Source organism: Bufo bufo, chromosome 7 (assembly GCF_905171765.1).
Source record: "Bufo bufo chromosome 7, aBufBuf1.1, whole genome shotgun sequence".
Taxonomy (NCBI): Eukaryota; Metazoa; Chordata; class Amphibia; order Anura; family Bufonidae; genus Bufo; species Bufo bufo.
In genome coordinates this window covers 190,475,690-190,497,396 of record NC_053395.1, presented here as the reverse complement: position 1 = coordinate 190,497,396, position 21,707 = coordinate 190,475,690, and the positions used below count along the sequence as shown (strand labels likewise).

Below are 21,707 nucleotides of genomic sequence, written 5' to 3'. Positions count from 1 at the left end.
TGCAATCTTTTTGTTCAACCCACTGAATTAAAGCTGAAAATCTGAACTTCAACTGCATCTGAATTGTTCTGTTCAAAATCCATTGTGGTGGGTGGGCGGAGCCAGCGCCGGTCAGAGATGGCTGCATACTTCTGAGCTCCGTGACATAGTCCATCTATAGCACTTGCTATCTGCAGCTATCAGCCCTAAAATGGTGAAGATCGGGAACCCCAAAGCAGGAGAACACCCGAGCTCCAACAAAATCCATATTGTGGGGGGCGAAATGGATAAATTCAATAAAAAAACGGCCTCCACATTTGTAGCCCGTGAATCCAAGATGGCGCCGACCCAGCCACACAAAGCCAGCGCGCCGGACAGATTAGAGGAAGAAAGGGACACGGAGGAGCCACAAGGTAGAGGGGCCCTCCCGATAACCAGGAATTACCTGAAGCATACACTCTGCAAGGCCATGGAGCCATTAGTGAAATCGCTGCCCTGCGCCAAGACATGAGGCAAGTGGGCGATTGAGTGGAGTCTCTCAAAAACCACCAGACATTGATTCTGGACCATCAGAGGGCCACCACAAGTTCACTCCAAAAATGTAGCGCTTACCTTAATGAGCTACACAATGCCCCTGAAGACCAAGAAAACAGGGGGCGCCGTAATAACCTGCGCCTTAGAGGGATCCCAGAATCTATGTCCCCTGGGGATATCCCGACTGCAGTGAAAACCCTGTGCACCTTGCTGCTGGGACCAGATTTTGCTCTCGATATAATTATAGAGAGAGTCCACAGAGCACTACATCCTAAACCCAAGCCAGACGACCCTCCTAGGGACGTGATCTGTAAGTTCCTAAATTTTCAAGTAAAAGTGGCAGTTCAGGAAGCCGCTAGGAACCAGTCGGACATTCTACTTAGGGGCGCTGCTGTCTCCATCTACCAGGATCTGGCCCCATCTACATTGAGAAAACTTAAAACCCTGAAACCACTGACGGAATGGTTGCGGGCTAATAGAACCCAATACAAATGGAACTTTCCCTTCGGCCTCTCCTTTTCCCAGGGAGGGCGCCGCTTTAACATCTCAACACATTCCGATTTGGAGGACATTTATGAATACCTGCAAATACCTCCTCTACAGACAGACAACTGGGACTTATTCTAAGACATCACCATGCTCCCGGAGGTTCCAACAGTCGCACCTTTTCCTCTGCAACACACTCCTAAAGCGCATAAAGTTGGTAAAAGGAGCCGCCAGCTGATACCGAAGAGACTTGCTCAAAATCCTTAGCTCCTACCTAGCTGACGCATCTTCTCTGCGAGCCACCATATGGGCTTCTTCGTCGAGACACCCCTATTCCGACGATCCTGTGGAAAAAGAACTTCATCTTACCAGCAGACCCCAGCCGCACAGAAGAACTAGAAGAATCTACAACAGATGATATGTGGAGTAGGCTGGCTGTCACTTACAGTGTCTCCCCTACTTCTCACTGCATTCCTCCTTGTTCCTAAACCTCTTGTCTCTCAATCCTCCCCTTCCAATGGTCTCGCTTTCCTTTCTGAGTCTACCCGGTAACACTTGGCTTACCGTACGGCCCCCTCCTGTCTTCTCCCATTGTCATTAGTCTATTTCACCATTTTATTGTTATATAATGTGCTGGACGGCACATAATCAGGTCTAGTGACCAAAACTCCCCCATGCTCATTGTATGTGTGTCACAAAATGTTATTTTTTTATTATGTTTTATGTTCTCATAGTTTTCCCCTTTCCCTTGTTTGGTTTAAGGTACTCTATACTAACACCCAAGTACTATGGGATGTGGCAATCTGACCTCTGGACCTGGACTCCTCCTCCGGATCGGACGGACATTTCCTATCTTGTAAGTGTTCTCCCCTGGGGGACCAGCACACTGCACCACTATGTCTCCACCCTGACCCTTGACTATGGCTGATCTACATATAGCAACCTATAACGTAAAGGGTTTTAACTCCCCGTCCAAACGGAGTCATATATTCACTATACTACGCAAAGCAGGTTCTGATGTGCTGCTCCTCCAGGAGACACATTTCAAGTTTAACCACTACCCCAAACTGAAATTCTCACAATATCCCTTATGGTTCCACTGTGGGGGAGGCTCCACCGCGTCCGGAGGAGTAAGTATAGGGTTTAGGAGAAAAGAGCCCTTTAAATACACTAGTCACATCCAGGATCCAGAGGGGAGATATATCCTGGTTAAAGGTCATATAGGGCCTCAAATGTATACCTTTATAAACTTGTATGTTCCTAATACTAAACAGGCCCCATGGCTCTCAGATATCTCTCAGATTATTGCCTCTTTTAAAGAAGGCATAGTAATTGTGGGAGGAGATCTAAACGTTGCTCTCAACCCCCAAATCGACTCATCTTCCCATAAATCGACCCACTCGCTACGTTCTCTGAAGTCCATTAGAGACATTTTCTGGAACCTTCATCTGGTGGATGTCTGGCGTACATTACACCCAGATACACCTGATTATACCTTCTTCTCCCATGTCCATAGCACTTACCATCGCATTGATTATATTTTCATCTCCAAAGAGCATCTCCAGCTCTGTCCCGAAGCCAAAATAGGTTCAATCCATATATCAGACCACGCCCCAGTTTTCCTCACGGTACTTTCCCCCTCACACAACTCTAAATGTTTCAATTGGCGCCTCAATGAATCCATTTTAGGAGACCCCAATACAATCGGAAAAGTAGCATCCTTATTAGATAAATATTTTAAATTGAATAGCCACCCTTCCCTTTCACCCCAGACTCTATGGGATGCGCACAAACCCTTCATAAGGGGCGGAATTATCAGCATAGGCTCACACCTGAAAAAACTTAGAGAGAGAAACATTTTGAGTCTCTACAGATTGAGTCTCTACACAAACACTCCTTATCTAATCCCCAATTCCAGGAACTATCAAATGCGAGAGCTGAACTGAAAGCTCTACTACAAGCTAGATCCGCCAAATACTACCTCAACTCTCAACATAAGTTTTTGCGCGCACAGTGACAAAGCAACTAGCTGTTGCTAGCTGTTGCTAGCTGGCTGGCTGTTCCCTTCATTATAGAAGAGCTATCCACAGCCCTTTCCCAGATGCCTCAAGGCAAAAGCCCTGGCCATGATGGCCTTCCAGCCTTGTACTACAAAACCTTCAGGAAACAACTCCTACCCCACCTTCTCAATGTCTGCAACCTATCTCTGCAAGGTAGCCCACTCTCTAGAGACATGACGACAGCTCACATAGCCCTGATACCCAAAGAGGGAAAGGATTCTAAGCTATGCTCAAATTACAGGCCTATTTCGCTCCTAAACATTGACCTCAAACTCTTAGCTAAAATGTTGGCCAATCGACTGGCAATTCTTCTTCCCTTCTTGGTACATGTGGACCATGTGGGCTTTGTTCGGAATAGAGAGGGCAGAGACAACACGACTAGAGTCATGAATGTGTTATGTCATGCTAAACATACCTCCTCCCCACTCCTACTTCTCAGCACTGATGCTGAGAAAGCATTCGATCGGATCAACTGGGACTATCTGAAATACATCTTGGTGTACTTCGGCCTACCTGGTCCATATGTAGAAGCTGTCTTTTCTATGTATATGCATGCCACAGCTCCCCCCTCCTTTTTGTTTTAGCAATGGAACCCCTTCTGGCCACTCTACAGGCAGACTCTGGCATTAAGGGTCTGAATTTAGGCGGCTATGAACATAAGATAGCGGCTTTTGCTGACGATGTAATGATAATGACAACCAACCCCAAAGTCTCTCTCCCCATTATACAGAAACATCTAAACCACTACAGTATCTTATCCAACTTCAAGATTAACGCGAGTAAATCCCTCATACTTAATACTGGTCTATCTCCCCGACTAAAACACTCTCTAATGGAAAATTCTCCATTCAACTGGTCCTCCCCGACCATCACATATTTAGGTGTCAAAATTAGTCCCAATATTTCAGACCTTTTCTCACTTAATTACATCCCCCTTAAGGCATCAATATTCAAAACAATTGATAAACTTGTTACCTCTGCCCCTACCCTCTCCTGGTTTGGCCGCAAAAACCTCCTCACTTCTCTTATCCTTCCCTGCCTCACTTACCTTCAACAGGTGCTGCCAATCCCCATATCCAAGTCCTACTATGCCTCTCTTAAACAGAAGTTTAGGGCCTTCATCTGGAATGGGAAAAAAGCAAGACTCTCCTACTCTCTCCGGTCTCATTCCTGTCAGTCAGGTGGCATTGGGCTCCCAGACCCAGAATTGTATGGGAAATCATTTACTATTTGCCAGAACTGTAGACGAGAAATAAATCCTGGGTGGCTCTAGAACAAAGCATCTTAGGTATGCCTACCCAAGCTCTCTGTTTAGGCCATCAAACCCCACCTCAAACCACACTATCTGCTTACCCAATCATAAAAGCCACTTTGGAAGTATGGAAGTGGTTTAGCTCCTCCCATTGCTCAGTGCCCTTTCCCTCCCCACTACTAACAGGTAGCGATATTTTGGGGACCTCCTCCCCAGGCTTGTGCGATTCCTCTTCTAAAGGTGTTAGATCATCCTCCCTCCCAATTAGCCATTTCCTCGATTCTCAAGGAACCCTAGTCTCCTCAGACAGCCTACGAGACCTACTCAACCCCCAACCCTGTGATTTCACCCTAATACCACTCATCAAATACTTTGGTCTTAGGAATAACACAAAGGGAGAATTCCTTCGCCCATTAGTGTGGTATGAATCCCTAATCGCAAATCCCAACCCCCCCAAAAAAATTAATCTCACAATTATATAATAAATTACGCTCTCCTCCCCTCATCGTCAAACCTGCATTTATACGTACCTGGGAAAAAGATACTGGGATCGACTTGCCCTTCTCAATACTGCCCACATTACTTAATCTGCCCCATAAATCATTGCGTTGTGTACGCATTCAGGAAAACGGGTATAAAATCCTAACCCGGTGGTACATCACCCAAGTTAGATCCTCATTCTTTGCCGGCTCCCCTTCGGACAGATGCTGGAGATGCTTGAGAGAGAGAGGAACATTCCTCCATATCTGGTGGAGCTGCCCAATTATAAGTAAATGGTGGTCAGACATCCTACAGTACTGTAACCGAATATGCTCGACCTCTGTTAAATTGTCCCCCAATGGAGCCCTTTTTTCATACTTTGAAGAGGGTTGCACCCCCTCTTCTCCTCATCTCTTCAAACAACTATTGATCGCAGCTTACCTTCTGATCCCCAAGTATTGGCTCCAGACCTCCCTTCCCTGTGGTCAAATTTCAGGTCTCCCAGACCTTTATAATACCAGATTAGCCTTTATTCAAGTTCCTACCTTTGGACTCCCACTGCAACACTAGGTAAAGTTTTAATATTAGCCTCATATTTATTAATTGTCTCTGGCAGAGAACTGCTCTGGCCTACCCCCTAGCTCCACCTATGCTTACTCATGCTAAAGTGTCAACTGAACTAGGTGTGCGTGGTCTTCTTTTTGTCAGCCTAGAATAAGTGAAGATTACTTCTCTGATGCTAGTCATCTCCTTGAAACCTGTCGATTTGTGTCATCATCCTACATATACTCGATGACTCTTATTACCATTTGTATCCTGTACCATGTTACACCATTGCTGGTGTCTTGTTACTATGTTTTTATTTAAAAATGAAAATAAACTTTTTAAAAATTAAAAAATAAAATAAAAATTTGAATTTTGTGAAAAGGTTCAATATTCTAGGCTCAAAGTGTCACCCTTTAGTCAGCAAATTAATCCATATTCCCTGAGCAAAGGGGACCTCAAAATGAGACTTTGGGGTTTCATAAGCTGTAAGCCATAATCATCCAAATTATACCAAATAAAAGCTAAAAAAAAAAATCCATTGTTGTAATGTACAGAACAAAAATTAGAAAAATGTTGTCTCTGTCCAAATATATATGGACCTAACTGTATATACTTATTTCCCTAGTTCTGTTCTGGCCCCTTTGTTTACATGCAGTTGCAGAGCTGTGGGGGCATGTAACAACAATCTCCAAGGTTTATACTCATGAATATTTGTGGGTGTCAAAAAAGACTGCATTTCCCTCCTCCTGCTCTGCAAAAGGAGTGAATGAACTTGCTGCCCTGCCTGCAGTCTGACTGCTGGGATACTCATTTTGTATGTGTAGGACTACAAGTTCCAGCTGTACAGTAAAATGACACTCCTGATACACACAGGATCTTCCCCCTACTTCTTGTGCAATGCTTTGCAGACACTTTATCACCGCCAGCAGAAGAGTACAGAGGAGAGAACTGCTTTGGTATTTGTCAGTGCTATGTTTGCAGAGTGAGGAGGGAGGGAATATCCTGTGCACAGCATTTATCTCCTCAGTGTCTGGAGAAGAGGAAACCCTGCAGCTGCTACCCTCTGGTAGAGTCTCCAATCCTGAGTCTGTGCAGCTGACGGTAGAAGGGGTTAAACTTTACTGAAGAATCCAGTGGAAGAGGAGACACAGGGCAGACAGCAGAAGGCAGTACAGGGGTGTGTGGCCAGCAGATTGGGCAGTGCAGGGGGCGTGGCTTGTTGCTCCAAGCAGCACAGCCTTCACAGTGATATTCTCCTCCTGCAGCCCAGGCTTGTGCATGGAACGTCAACAGAGCAAGGAAAGAAGCTGACATCACAAGTCATATGACGCTCAGCTAACTAGGAAAATGGGGCCACTGTAGATCAGGGGTCAGCAACCTCCGGCAATACAGAAGTGGTGAAACTACAACTCCCAGCATGCTCCAATCACTTCTATGGGAGTTCTGAAAACAGCTAAGCAAGTGAAATGCTAGGAGTCGTAGTTTCACCACAGCTGGAGTGCCGGAGGTTGCTATACCCTGCTGTAGATGAAGGAAAGGAATTGCAAAACCCCTTACATTTGCTTAGTTAGAAACATACAAAGAACAAAAAAATAACTTGGACAACCCCTTTAAGTAAGCAAACCAAGTGTGGCGTAAAAAAGTTAGAATAAAGATTTCTTGCCATGCACCAAATTCATCATCCAGTGCGAGCCACTTTGATAAAGGTGGCGTATCTTTAGACTGTTTGGTCTATGTTTTCACTGTGTATATTTTAGATAACATAAGTAAATCTGCCCCCAAGTTTTAAAAGTAGCAAAATTTTGCAAATCTGATCACATTATTATTATTATTATTATGTTATATAATTCGTTCACGCTTCGTTTGGTGGTAAAAGCAGAATTGCGTTATGGATTCCGTTACCACGGACCATAACGCAATTCTGTGACGGAATGCCTTTAGAGGCATTTCGTTATTCATTCCGTCATAATAGAAGTCTATGGGCTGCAAAACGGATCCGTCCCGTTTCCGTTATGCAGGGAAGTCCTCTCCTGCATAACGGAAACGGGACAGACCCGTTATGCAGGCCACAGACTTCTATTATGACGGAATGAAGTCATAGAATTGCGTTGTGGTGTGTGGTTACGGAATCCATAACGCAATTCTGCTTTTACCACCAAACAAAGCGTAAACGAATTTCAAAACATGAAATTCGCTCCTCTCTACTTATTGTCTATTCTTCATCTGCCCTAAAGATGCAGATTTATACAACCAGTGCATGATGCAACCTTTCTCATGTCAGTAAGCCTGCCTGCATGAAAGTAAATCCATACTGCCTGTAATTTTACCCTCCCAGGTTTAAATTAGGGTCGCCTCTTCAGACACATATGGAATTTGTCGTTTAATAACTTCTTGGTAGATAGAGACTGACTGGGGCGGTACGCTGCCCGTGACTCAGAATCTGTAAGAGGTCCAAGACCGATTTCCCAGTTCCGAGGCAGCTATCAGCTCCTCGCTGAGGTTTCAAACAGCTGTCAGCAAGTAGGTTTGCTGGCCCTGCATTTCTTTACCCTTGGCTAGACTTAAAGAGTTGTTTTATGTATCAGGGGCGAGCTTGAAGGGATCCAAGTCACAGAGCAGAGAAGTAAAAGTGACATACTGTGAGATCGTATTTGCATGTCATTAAACAGAATGCCTGGCTGCAGCTGCACTGCCATATACTGCAGGATTATGTGGTAAAAGCGATTTTAGTATCTCCCAAACACAAGGGGAATTTTACAAACTTTAAATTATTCATTGAACACCGCCATGTTTTCACGCCGTAAGGGGAAAAAAAATATAACAAACATAAACCTGCCAAGAGCCTTCACATAATTCTGCGGCTTTTCTATATTTCTTGAATGTGCATAAATTCATCAGCAATCCAAAGAAGCTCAACAACCTTCAGTGCGAACTCTGATTCTTTCAGCTGAGTCAGTGAAAACACAGGATACTTAGGCCCAAATTTACATATTTACGAACATCTTTCCACCATTAAATCCCTCTCAGCCTTCCATGACCTTCTTTCCACATTATCCGCGTGTATATATCCAATGGCAGAAAACTACTTAATACGATTCTACAATTTTATGATATGCAAATGACTAAACCTGTGAATTTCCAACCCGGTAATAGCTGTCTAGATGTCTTTCAAGAGTGGAAGGTTGTATATCTGTCAGGGTTGACCGATATTTTCTAGTTTAAAATTTAATTGCCCGATGTTAGATTTCTTAATGGACAGAACAGTGTGCGACCTATGGTGGTATCCTTTACGATCTCCAGCCAAGACTGTATGTATGTATGTAATAAAATACAGTTAGTATTAAAGGCAAAAACAGCAGAGGACGGGTTTCTTTGAAGGGACAGTATAAATTTATAAAGACATGCTCATGAGCTATCTCGGGTGCTGCAGCTAAGCTCTATTTGCTTTAATGGGGTTGAGCTGCAGTACTAGACACCACCAGTGGAAGATGGTACTATCAGTCCCGAAATGTCAACGAGTGACAAAGCCCTTGCTCATTAATCCAGATAATTAGATAGAGAAGGTTTAAGTAATTTGCTAATTATATTCATCATGAGACAAAGTATTGTGCTTTATAATGTTTGTTGGTTCCATTGACTGTCAGGATGCCCACTGCATTCTTCTCAACATGGAGCAGTGTAAGAAGAAACATGAATTATTGCAGGCCTTTAGTTTCCACTTGGCGATGTCTGCTGCAGGAGAAGACATAGTATATATACAGACATTACATTACAAGCCATCTTTGTGTTTGACGAGGGAACATGATAGCTACTAAAGTCCTGTTATTACAGCAGCCTTAACACTGATAACAAGGGCTTGTGGAAAATGTGGGAACACACAAAACGGCTGTTGGCCACATTTTCCTCATTGTCTGCCAAAACGTCTATCTAGCGCTGGATTGTGAGTGCTGTGGATTTCTGCTCATTGAAATACTTAACACTGAAAACTACTAAAGTCCTGTAATTACAGCAGCCTTAACACTTAATATTCAAGCAGTGTGTAGGAATATACTAAAATGGGAGAGATGACAAAGAAGAATGGCTAGTGTAATTTGAAAAAGAGCCTTGATGGAACAGTGACTATGAACGGTGTACAGCTCCAGTGTACTTATAACATGGAAGACAGTGATAACTTCCTGTTAATGAATTACGAAGAATAGGTCTGTAGCATATATAGTTCATCTACCTACCTAGAAGATTGGGGATATCTTTCTTTTAGGGGGAGCACCCATTCCGTATAAATTGGAGGGTGAGCCAATCCAATCCTATTTCTATTCATATATGGTTTATCTTCGAAGGAAAAGGCTACACAATGGTAACTTTCTAGTTATTCCTATGGAGATGATGGCACATATCACTTTAAAAGGGTTGTTAAACCCTGGAAAACTTTTCTGCAGACCTCCTACTTACCTAATCGCTACTGCTGAGTTCCAGCTCCTTCGCTTAGCCAGAGAGGCAGCTATGGAATATGTATAAGGCTAAGTATGATTACCTGGCAATGCTGGGGATGAACAACTCCTTAAAAAAGACTTTCCTTCCCATGACAGTTTTCTGGTGTTAAAAAGTCCCAAACCTGTGTCTGCAACTTTTTTTTAACGCTACTGCAACAAATTTTTGTTACAAGTGGCGTTTCTACGCTGCCCTCACCTCTTTCCAAAAATAAGGCTTGGTGAAGGTGGGGAAGGACTTTTATCTTCATTCACATCATTTTTCTGGTGTGAATGAAGACAGAAATCTATGACCGCTAGGAGGCTGCCGTAGATTTGTCTAGCACACGTTCTGCTGCAGGATGACAATGCCTGCACCTCAGCATAAATTAGGCCCCAAAGGTACAAATGGTATGTAATGCCCCTTAATGTCCTTTTTCAATGTCTAGAGAAAGATATAGCCCCGAGGAAAGCTACTGAGCATGTCAGTCCACCACTGAATGCAGGAGAAGGTGGACCAGAGGGATAAACTGCAAAGGAAGCTACTAGAGAGAAATAAATATAATCCATGATTATATAGTCCATGATTAAAACGATTAGTTGGAAATTTTCTATGGTAGATACATTTTCATTTGCCTTCAATAGCTTTTAGGATGTGGCTGTTTATTAGACTAAGAAGTGAATTATATGTCCGTTCACCAAGTTTTATTAAAAAATAAACTTGTCAAAACAACAAAAAATAACAAAGTAAAGCAGCACATAACAGCGATCACAGGAAGGAAAAGAAAACCCGGCCAAACATGCTCGTAAGAGCTTAATTAATAACAATGTTATAGCTTTGGATAGCAGCTTCATTTTGGAGGAGGAATGTCTTAGAGAATATATCAAAAGAAAGCTGCTTGAATAATTAACCGAAATCTCCGCTACCCCAGGTGAGAGACGGCGCAAGCACAAACAACTCTGCTTTCCTATCTTAATGCCACAACACACTTAAAGTCGTGATCTTCACATTTCTCATTTGTATCTCTGCAGTATCCTCTAAATGAAATTACAAAAACACCATAAAGATTAGCGGGATGATTGGCCTATCCGCTGCTTAGGAAACCCATAAAACTTGATTCTCTTTAAAAGATTCCAATGTCTAATAAAAGGAAAATAGCCCAGCAGTCAGGAACATGGTAACAATAGAATATAATTGCAAAAATTATTTTTATTCTCTAAAATCGTCCTTGTAGTTTGTGCTTTATGCCTGAAAACATCTATGGAGGCATTAGCCTGGTGACAGGATCCCCCCGAGATATGAGGGAGCTTAAATGTAATTATTTCCTTGAAATGCTAAAGTAATCATGTAATAGTTCCAAGAAAAAAAATGTAATTTACCTATAACTACATCATGACCGTCCACAAGGCCTGCCGAGAAAAGTTCCTGCGAAACACCATCTGCTGTATCTGTGGAGAGAGACAGATAATTCATCAATAATACCTCCAGAAAAATAATGTCACTGTCATTTAGACCAGAATACTACGGCATTTGTGCCAAACCTTAAAGGGATTTTCCAGGTTGCATAAACAGCCTTTCAAATAATCATTGGTATATGAAGGTAGTTGAAATTTTGTAATGTATTTCTTTTACCTTTATTGCTCCTATACTCCAGTCTGGGCTATGGTCACATGATCATGTCCATGCAGCTCTTTCTTATTTCCTGTGATGCTATGTCCATGGGCGGGGAAGTAATAGGGGAGTGTCTATGTAAATAGCAGGGTGGGAGGAGCTATAAACTAGCTGGGTGTTGTTAGGGGCAGTGCTGGAGCTGTGGCAGAGAATGGAGACACGGGTGATGGGATTGGTTAGCACCAGCAACAGGAAGTGCTACATACATTTGTTTACATGAGGATTAGTGATGATTTATAAGGGTGACCCTCACAGATTATTTTTTCTTTTGTGAATAGAGTGGTGATCTTTTATGTGCACTACTGCTCCATTTACATTGGGGACATAGGGACTCAGAGTGGTCATCCTGCTGGGACCCCCTGTGATCAGTCAACTGCAAAGGAAAGTCTGCAAGTTTTTAGTTCTTCTAAAGTACTACTGCAAAGGAAATCAAGTACAGTGTTACAAAGAGCCCTATACAGGACTGTGAAGTTTTAGATAGGTGTGGGAAAAATGCTGCAAAGTAAGAATGCTTTCAAAAATAGAAGTGTTAATAGTTTAAATTTATTGTGCAGCAGGACAATGACGCCAAACATACAGCCAATGTCGTTAAGAATTATCTTCAGAATATATAAGAACAATGGGCCAGATTTATCATTAGCTCAAGTCAGAATAATGGAGTGAAAAAGTCGCAAAAAAATGCGCAAACGCTAAAACTGCGCACAAATTTGCGACTTTTTTCTGCTCTGCACTATGCTCGCCAGTTTTCTGAAAGTGGGCGTGTTTTCTTATGTTAATGAATCTCTAGACAGATTTACTATTGGGACTATTTAAAAAGTCGCAAAAAAGTCGCAAACAAATGCGCAATTTTACTCCAGTGAGGACCATGCTTATCTTATGAGACTTTTTAATAGAACATGTGACTTTTTCGTAAGGATGTGCGACTTTTGTAAAGCTGCTTACTGACAGATAAACTGCTACCATCAAACCACATTTATTACAGTCTTAAAGGGCCGATCATAAATCTGACTTGGCTAAAACTGACTTTAGCCATATGTGAAAGTGGAGTGAACTGTCAGAGGAATGATACATCTGGCCCAATGAGTCCTGGAAGTGATGATATGGCCACCACAGAGTCCAGATCATCCAGCCTGTCAGGGATTACATGAAGAGACAGAAGGACTTGAGGAAGCTTACACACACAGAAGATCTGTGGTTAGTTCTCCAAGATGTTTGGAACAACCTCCCTCTCGAGTTACTTCAAAAACTGTGTACCTAGAAGAATGAATGCTCTTTTGAAGGCACCAAATATTGATTTGATTTCTTTTGTTAAGTGCAAGCAATAAAATATTAACTAGTCTATTAATCCCTATACTGTATGGAAGAGTAAAATAGGGAACCCCTAGTCTATCCCCTACAAACAAAAAAAAGCTGCTTGCAACAGTTGGAATGCATTCAGGTGCACTCCGTTCCATTTAGTTCAGTTTTGTCCCCATTGACAATGAATGGGGACAAAACTGAAGCTTTTTTCTCTGAGATCCTCTGCTGGATCTCAATACCGAAAAAGTAAAACGCAAGTCTGAAAGGGGCCTAAACCAGACAATCTCTTTAATACTAAGAATATCTAAAGCAAGGCAAGAAAAGAGCTTTTGTCATGAGATGGTAATTAGCAACTTATTGGTCTCAATAAAATTAAGATGCTCACATAGGAGTTTATAACTGATCTACTTTGTAGAAAAGACAAAAACATATGGTTAAGAACAGAAGCTAACATCTAAAGTACCATCGATGCATAAATAATGCAGCAGTTTTCACTTCAATGTTCTGTTTTACTATCTATTTATGCTGTAGTATAAAGCACGGCAATGGATAGGTTGTTGCATAATGTATCAGTGCAAATGATGTTCTTATATATGGTAACACATTCTCAAATTTCACAATGATACTAAGAGTAATAATATAACACTCGGGAGAGGTTTACTGCTCTACCCTTGCCTTCAGAGTTCAACACTTTATATTGTTACATAAATGGATCTGAATCTGAAATTTATAAGAATTAAAAAAATATATTTTTCTGTATGAACATCCAGCCGGCTTTTTTTTGTAAAAACGTTTCGACAGTTCATAGGCTTATTGCCAACACCCCAATAGCATACATTCTGCTGCAAATGCTAAACAACTGCCCGTTTTCTTTCTAAAAATCAGACCATCCATTATTATTGAATGTGTTGTGCTGCAATAAGAACATTTATATATCAATTAACCATTAAAGTGTAACTGCCATTCTATTTTTATTTGTGTAATGTATAGGGGCAATGATGCTAACCATTTTTGTGATATACTTTAATTACTGAAATTGTACATTTCTATTAGAAAAATAGCTGTAAAGTGGCCCATTTTGATCCTTACCAACGCTTCTCTGTCTTCTGTTTACATAACACAGTCAGTGTTAGCAAGTCTCCACTGTTATGTAAACAGAAGACAGAGGAGAGTTGGTAAGGCTCAAAATGGGCCACTTTACAGCTATTTTTCTAATAGAAATGTACAATTTCAGTAATTATAATATATCACAAAAATGGTCAGTATCACTGCCCCTATACATTACACAAATAAAAATACAATGGCAGCTACACTTTAATGCATGGCATTGCATCAAGAATACAGTGCATTATTAATACCAATTAATCATTAGCACACGTGTCGAGTCAAAATTACCGTGCATTATTACTAAACATGTTGTGCTGCAATAATAGCATTTATGTACCAGTTAACACATTGTTACAGAATACCCATAAATGGGGTTCTTCATCCTTTTGGGCACACCTCCACATGGCCATGCCTGGGCATATTTACCTGCTTCCCACCCTTGGATTTAAGCTCCTTCGCTAACCTACCATCACCGTGGTCCGGTCAACATCTGGTTTGACATGGATCACATGTCCGCTGCAGCCAACGACTGGTGACGTGCCCCTCATTCATCATATCACTGGGTCATGACACATGGGGGACACTTCTCCACTGTGGTCCGTCATTGGCTGCAGTGCCCATGTGACCCATGTCAAACCAGATATTGACACACGAAGAGCGGTGGTGGGGGAGCGATGGAGCCTGAACCCAGTGGTGAGGAACAGGTAAGTATGCTTCCTTCCACAGATCCAGCCATGTGGGAGGGTCTGCTTGAAAGGCTGATAAATAACCCCTTTAAAGGCGCATATCCATATTAAGCAATATGGCATATTCAGATGATATGCCATAAACTCTTGGCAATTGTGAGTCTGGGACTCACCTATTGGTAGAATGAGGTCCAGTGATGGTCGACCGTCAATTCCTCTCCACTGCACTCTCAGCACTGGAGAGCTGCTTGCATGACTCATTCTATAACACCCAAGTACTTCAATACAGAAGGCCACACAAGCCTCTCCATTGAAGTGCCATATTTTTCAAGGCTTTAGAGAAGGAAAATAAGAAAAAATATATTTTTCATCAGACCTCACATCAGAACCTCAGATCAGACCCCCAAATCAGGAACTCAGTTCAGACCCCCCATATCAGGAACTCGGTTCAAACCCCCATATCAGGAACTCACATCAGACCCCCATCACACCTCCATGTTAAACCCTCATCAGACCTCAGATCAGACTTCCATCAGACCTCAGATCAGACTTCCATGTCAGACCTCCATCCGGTCAGAGATAAAATAAATAACTTCACTTACCTCTCCTGCTCTGCTGTTCCTCTCCAGTTCCGCTGGTCTCTGCAGAAGTTGCCTTCTCAGGCCCTCGATGCACTGTCACCTGACTACGTGCAGCATCGGGTCATAGTGCGCGCACTACATCCTTATGCTGTACGCGGTCAGGACTGGCAGTGCAGGGCGGCCCTAGAGAAGCTCCCAGCGCTTCACCCACTCCCTGCACCTAATGCTCACTAGTATTCACTTTATAAGATACACAGACATTCCCCCCCCCCCCTCTTTTGTGGGAAAAAAAAGTGTGTCTTATAACACGAAAAATACAGTATATGGAGAATGTTGGTCACTGGACAGCCGTTCTCCTGATAGTGAGACAGAAATAGCCCCTAATCTTCAATAAAGGCAAAGCAGATTCCAAGCTTTGCTTTGAGGCACTATGATTACTGGAGATGGTCATTCTGTATTTGAAGATGGCTATTTCCATATGAATTGATATTACATAACACAATTTATTCATTTAAATACCTGAGATTTGTCCTGTTATCTTGTTGCCATGACAATATCCATCCATGTGAACTAAGACTAATGAGTAGCCATTTTTGCACTTATTAATTTGATGCACAAAGGACTGGTCAAAGAATAAATCCGATGCCACCCCCCCCCCCCCCCCCACCAACCTCTTAATACTACTTACATAAAATCAAAACAATCCCATATTTATATCAACCCTGAGGTATGCAATGCTTAGAGAGCACAGATCTCCTTTATCTCTGCTTAAACATGCTTGAAATCCTCTTTTGCTGAGGAAAATACAAATAGACCTGAGAATGTAATATATGCAGTGTTGCTGGTGGAGGAACAGGCAGAAACAGGCTTTCTGAAGAATTGCAAATGTTCAAGAATAACATCAGAATTCATAGTTTGCTGAGTTTTTTTGCTTTAGTTAAAGGGGTTGTCCCATGAAAAATATTCGACATTTTTCAAACCCGCACCTGGATCTGAATACTTTTGTAATTCCACGTAATTAAACATTTTGTATAACCACTTCAATAAAATTGTATAGCGCCACCTGCTGTTTGCTCTTTTTCTAGTTTCTCTGTCCTGCTCACAGAGATGGAAGGACATGCTCAGTGCCATTCTTCAACTGCCACCAGCTGCAGGAGAGAGGACATGCCCCTTGAGAAAGTGCACACACCCTAAGCTGCTAGCTTTAAATAAATGTAGCAGAGCAATTAATGCAATAAATGGGTATATCCAGATAAATGTACGGTAAGTTAAAGGGCTGTTTCTAAGTTTGTTGGAAACGGACTGTTATGTAATATATGATATTGGATTTACATTTTTTACATTAATCATGGGATAACCCCTTTAACAGTCCTAGGAACCCATATGCACAGGTCCTGCAGGGAGAGTATGGACGATACAAATGACTGGCAAGGGGGTGGGGGGGCTGTAGGAGAGAAGCCTATAGAGCTCTTCTGACACTTTTTCACCCACCTACAGCATCATCTGGGCTTTCCCAGTCTGGGAGGGGTGCAAATGGGGAAAGTGCTGCTGCCAACATAGAAGGTTGGTTTTGCAGAGAATGCTGTTACTTATGGGGAGGGGGTGCTACTATCAGTGGGGGAGGGTTGAGAAGAGGCATATTACTGCTGCCAGTGAGAGGAGATGGGAAAATTCTTCTACCAGTGTGGGAAAAGTAAAAAAGTGGGACAATGCTGCTTTCAGTAGGGGAGATATGGGAAAGAGGGATAATGCTGCTGTCAGAGAAAGAGAGATGGGAAGAGTTGCAATGCTGTTGTCACTTATGGAGGGTGGGAGAGGTACAATATCAGTGGGGGAGGGAAGGGGCATAATTCTATGGCCAGTAGAGTTAACATGAAAAGGGGCACAATGCTGCTGCCAGTGGCGCTAAATTGTGGTGCTTCTGGGAGGGATTTTGTGCTGCAGGTTTTGGTATTTGGAGTTTCTGGGGAGGTATTTTGCTTTAGTTTGTATTATGTGGTGCTATTGGGGAGGTACAGTATGTTGTACTGCACTGTGGCATTCGGTGCTGTTGTGGAGATAATATTGGCACTACATGGTGGTATTTGCTTGCAAGTAATAAGGCCTCCTGCACACGAACATTTTTTTTTCCATTTCCGTTCCGTATACGGACCGTATACAGAACCATTCATTTCAAAGGATCCACAAAAAAAACGGAAGGTACTCCGTATGGCTTTCATTTAAAGATAGAACATGTCCTATTATTGTCAGCATAACAGACAAGGATAGTACTGTTCTATTAGAGGCCAGATGTTCCGTTCCGTTTTTTGTGGATCCGTTTTTTGAGAACCGCAAAATACTGAAAAAGCCATACGGTCGTGCGAAGGATGCCTAAGGCAGTGGCATCCCCATAGTTTGGCTGGTAATGCCATGGCAGATAAAATTTGAGAAGCCCGGTATGTGTTAAGTGATGTACGCTGGGTCCACTGTCTGAGCCTCTCTACATTCCAAGCATCCTGCATATTATACGCAATGGACAATTTGTTTCCAGAATATGCACTGTTATGTGACACGCTGTTCCCCTGAGAACGCTCGTGCGAGAGATCTGCGACAGAAGCGGTTTCCTTGATACTAAAAAAGCTTCGGAAAATATTTCCCATAAATTGAAATGGCTTGCCAGGCAGCTGCTTAAATTTCTCATTTCTATCTTCCATTAACTGTACCGATCCGGCTGACTGCTGCAGTGGTGAGATACAGTCAGACTTGCATGTGCTGAAAAAAACAACTATGCAATACATGAGGATTTGGACAATGTATCTTACGGTTCATATTTTACATTTATGTAATGTAGCGAAAACTGTCAAAACAAAACAAAAAATGAAAATCCATCCCATATTAGTCTTGAGTTCACACGTCAGTTATTTGGTCAGTTATTTTGATCAGTTAGGCCTAGTTCACACAAACGTATGGCTTTTATAGTTTTTAGCGGTCCGTTTTTCACAGGATCCGTTGTTCCGTTTTTGAGTTCCGTTGTGTTTCCGTTTCCTTTCCGTTTTTAAGTTCCGTTTTTCTGTATGCCATGTACAGTATACAGTTATTACATAGAAAAAATTGGGCTGGGCATAACATTTTTAATAGATGGTTCAGAAAAAACAGAACGGATACGGAAGACACACGGATGCATTTCCGTATGTGTTCCTTTTTTTGGGGGGACCCATTGACTTGAACACAGAACATGATTTGCGGGCAATAATAGGACATGTTCTATCTTTCAACGGAACGGAAATACGGAAACGGAATGCATACGGAGTACGTTCAGTTTTTTTTGCGGAACCATTGAAATGAATGGTTCCGTATACGGACCGTATACGGAACACAAAAAAACGGCCCGTACACTCGCAAAAAAAAAAACGTTCGTGTGAACTAGGCCTTATTGTGAGGCAAAACCAGTTGCGGGTCAAAAACACAGAACAGGTGCAGATCTTTAAATTACACCTGATCTCTGTGGAGGCGTCACTACTGGTTTTGGCTCACAACAAGGGCTCATTCAGACGACTGCACTGTGTTTTGCGGTCCGCAAATTGCAAAACACAGAGGCGGCCCATTATTGAAATGCCTATTCTTGTCCGCAAAACGGACACGAATAGGACATGTTCTATCTTTTTTGCGGGACCACAGAACGGAGCAACAGATGCGGACAGCACGCAGTGTGCTGTCCTCATCTTTTGCGGCCTCTTTGAAATCAATGGGTCCGCACCTATGCCGCAAAATTGCGTAACGGATGCAGAACTATTCATACGGTCGTGTGAATGAGCCTAACTAATCGAAATAACTGACCAAATAACTGAAGTAAGAACCTGGCCTTAGCCGTAATAGTGGTTTTGCCATCCTCTCGTAGTGGTCTAGGCTGATCTCCACTGAAAACATGATTGCCCAGGGTTGCAGCATCCACACTGTAGCCTCATCCCAGCTGGGCATGTGGCCTGTCAGTCTGCCTGGAGAGTCCTATTGGTGAGGAAACTGCAGGAGATGTACAGCTCCAGCCACAGGTTCAAGAACCTCACAAGGGTTCCTGCACATGGCGCACATTACATGTAGTTTGTCTGCGCAGATTATAGTGCACAAAAAATACAGCGTAAGGGCTAATTCACATGACCGTGGTTTTGGTCCGCACCCGAGCCGCATTTTTTTCCGGCTCAGGTGCGGACCCATTCACTTCAATCGGGCCGCAAAAGATGAGGACAGCACTCTGTGTGCTGTCCGCATCCGTTGCTCCGTTCCGTGGCCCCGCAAAAAATATGAGGCATGTCTTATTCTTGACCGTTTTGTGGACAAGAATAGGCATTTCTATAACGGGCCTCCTGTTCCGTTCCGCAAATTGCGGAAGGCACACGGGGGCGGCATCCGTGTTTTGCGGATCCGCAATTTTTCGGCCCGAAAAACACGGCACGGTCGTGTGAACAAGCCCTAATACAGTACCAGCAAAGTGAATGAGATTTGTCAAATGAACACATTGCATATTTTGCAAGAGCAGAAACTGACCTGCTGTGCGGATTTTAAAATCTGCAGCACGTCCATTGTTTGTGCGATTCCACAGCTTATGCAAAAGAGTTTTCCTCATAGACTTCAATGGAGTTGTTAACTAGAACATCCGGACTAAAAAATTGCACAAAAACCGTGATAGATTTATGTGAAGCTTTTATGACTTTTTTTTTCTTTTTTTGCCGTTTTCATGGGGATTTTCTGCGTATAAATCCACGTCATGTGCATGCAGCCCAAGGGTACTGTGCCCCGTTGAGGTCGAGTACTGAGCGGCCGTACGGGCAGCATCTGGCTCTTGAAGGCCGCACTGTTTAGTCAGTCTGCATTGTTAATGGCCGACAGTACTAGGGGTGCCGCGTGGCCATTAACAATGCAGACAGACTAAACAATGCAGTCTTATTAGTTTAGCAACAGCCAGCTGCAGCCGTATGGCCGTGCAGTACTCGACTACAACCGGTGCGTCGCCATCTGGTTGTAACCTCAGAGCGTTAAATTAACTCTTTCCTTTCCAGAGTGTGGAGCTTTGAGGGAACACTGAGCCCTTTTACAATTCAAAATTCGTATCCAGGAATAAAAAAAATGTCATGCTTCAATTTCCAAGAACAGCATCACTGGTACAAAGTGCGTTTCTGATACTCAAGTGTATGATGCTGAGCTGCAGTATAAGTAGCTCATGGATGATGGTGGCGCTGCTTTTTTTTTGGGGGGGGGGGGGAAATAGCCTGTTTACTAGTCCTAAACAAGTGTAATTTGTGAACTATAAAATCTGCTCAAACTTTAATATGAACTGAGAAGTCTATTACGACATAACTTTTGTCATCAATTCATGAACACTGAAATAAAACCAAAGGCTATTGATCAAGACAAGCAGCTCAATTATTGGAAAAAGCCGGCAGACCAAAAGTCCGCTCTGTGTGATCTTGTTTGTGACCGTGTGCCAAATCTATTAACTTTTTTTTTTCCCACTATGATCTTTTAAATAAATCCCACAGAAGGACGAGTCTTAGATTAATCGCTCTGAATGATGCTTCGTTTTGGCACTTAAATCCTGAGACCAATCAGCGCACAATGGTGAAGCAGGACGATAATTTATAGGTGAGTAAAAATGTTTCATAACAAAACGACAGCTTGTACTTTTGTAACCTTGAAGAAACCAGTGGAGATTTGTGGTTCCACCAGGCAGGCGTCCGCACTCCCTATACTACAGAGCTCTGTGAATACAACAAACGGTTAAAGGGCATCTGTCAGCAGATCTGTACCTATGACACTGGCTGACCTGTTACATGTGCACTTGGCAGCTGAAGACAACTGTGCTGGTCCCATGTTCATATGTGTCTGTATTGCTGAGAAAAATGAAGCTTTAATATATGCAAATGAGCCTCTAGGAGCAACGTGGGCGTTGTCATTACACCTAGAGGCTCTGCTCTCTCTGCAACTGCTGCGCCCTCTGCACTTCGATTGACACGGCCAGGCAGTAAAAACGTGATCACACCTGGCCCTGTCAATCAAATGCAGAGATCTGAGCCTCTAGGTGTAACGGCAACGCCCCTGTTGCTCCTAGAGGCTCATTTGTATATATCAAAATATAATTTTCTCAGCAATGCGGGAACATATGATCATGGGACCAACACAGATGCACCCTTTGGGCTTGCTTTTGCAGGGAAGGGGCTCTTGGCATATAAACCTGTGTCTTTGTGGCTTCATGTATCCTGAATCTATCCTGTACCCCAATATGGAGGACATGCTCTATTCCCATAGGTTATACATGTGTCGAATGGTGAAAATGGAACCACACCTCATTCTGCAGCAGTGCAAGTGTTAATCTCTACTCCTGGTGTGATTAAGCTCCTAGACTGTTCCGTATGTGTTAGTCAGCTTCTGTTATACATTTTATACTGTTTGGCTTACTGGTGGCCTGAGCATCCATGTTTCCTTCTGCTGGTCCTGATGCCAGTCTGCCTGCCATGTTGGTTCCTGTCCGGTCTTAATGCCCGTCTTTCTGGTTTTCCATTATTTCTGCATGTTTTTAGCTCTGCAT

At 42.8% G+C, this 21,707-nt stretch overlaps 1 protein-coding gene across 2 annotated transcripts in view; it reads right to left on the bottom strand.

Annotated features, from left to right (window-relative positions):
• STK39 (serine/threonine kinase 39) overlaps positions 1–21,707 on the bottom strand; it is a 436,712-nt gene that overhangs the window by 101,060 nt on the left and 313,945 nt on the right. For both annotated transcript variants that reach the window (XM_040440678.1, XM_040440679.1), the window contains exon 16: positions 11,184–11,252. In XM_040440678.1, coding sequence (XP_040296612.1) covers positions 11,184–11,252 — 69 coding nt within the window. The remainder of the gene's footprint in view (positions 1–11,183; positions 11,253–21,707) is intronic.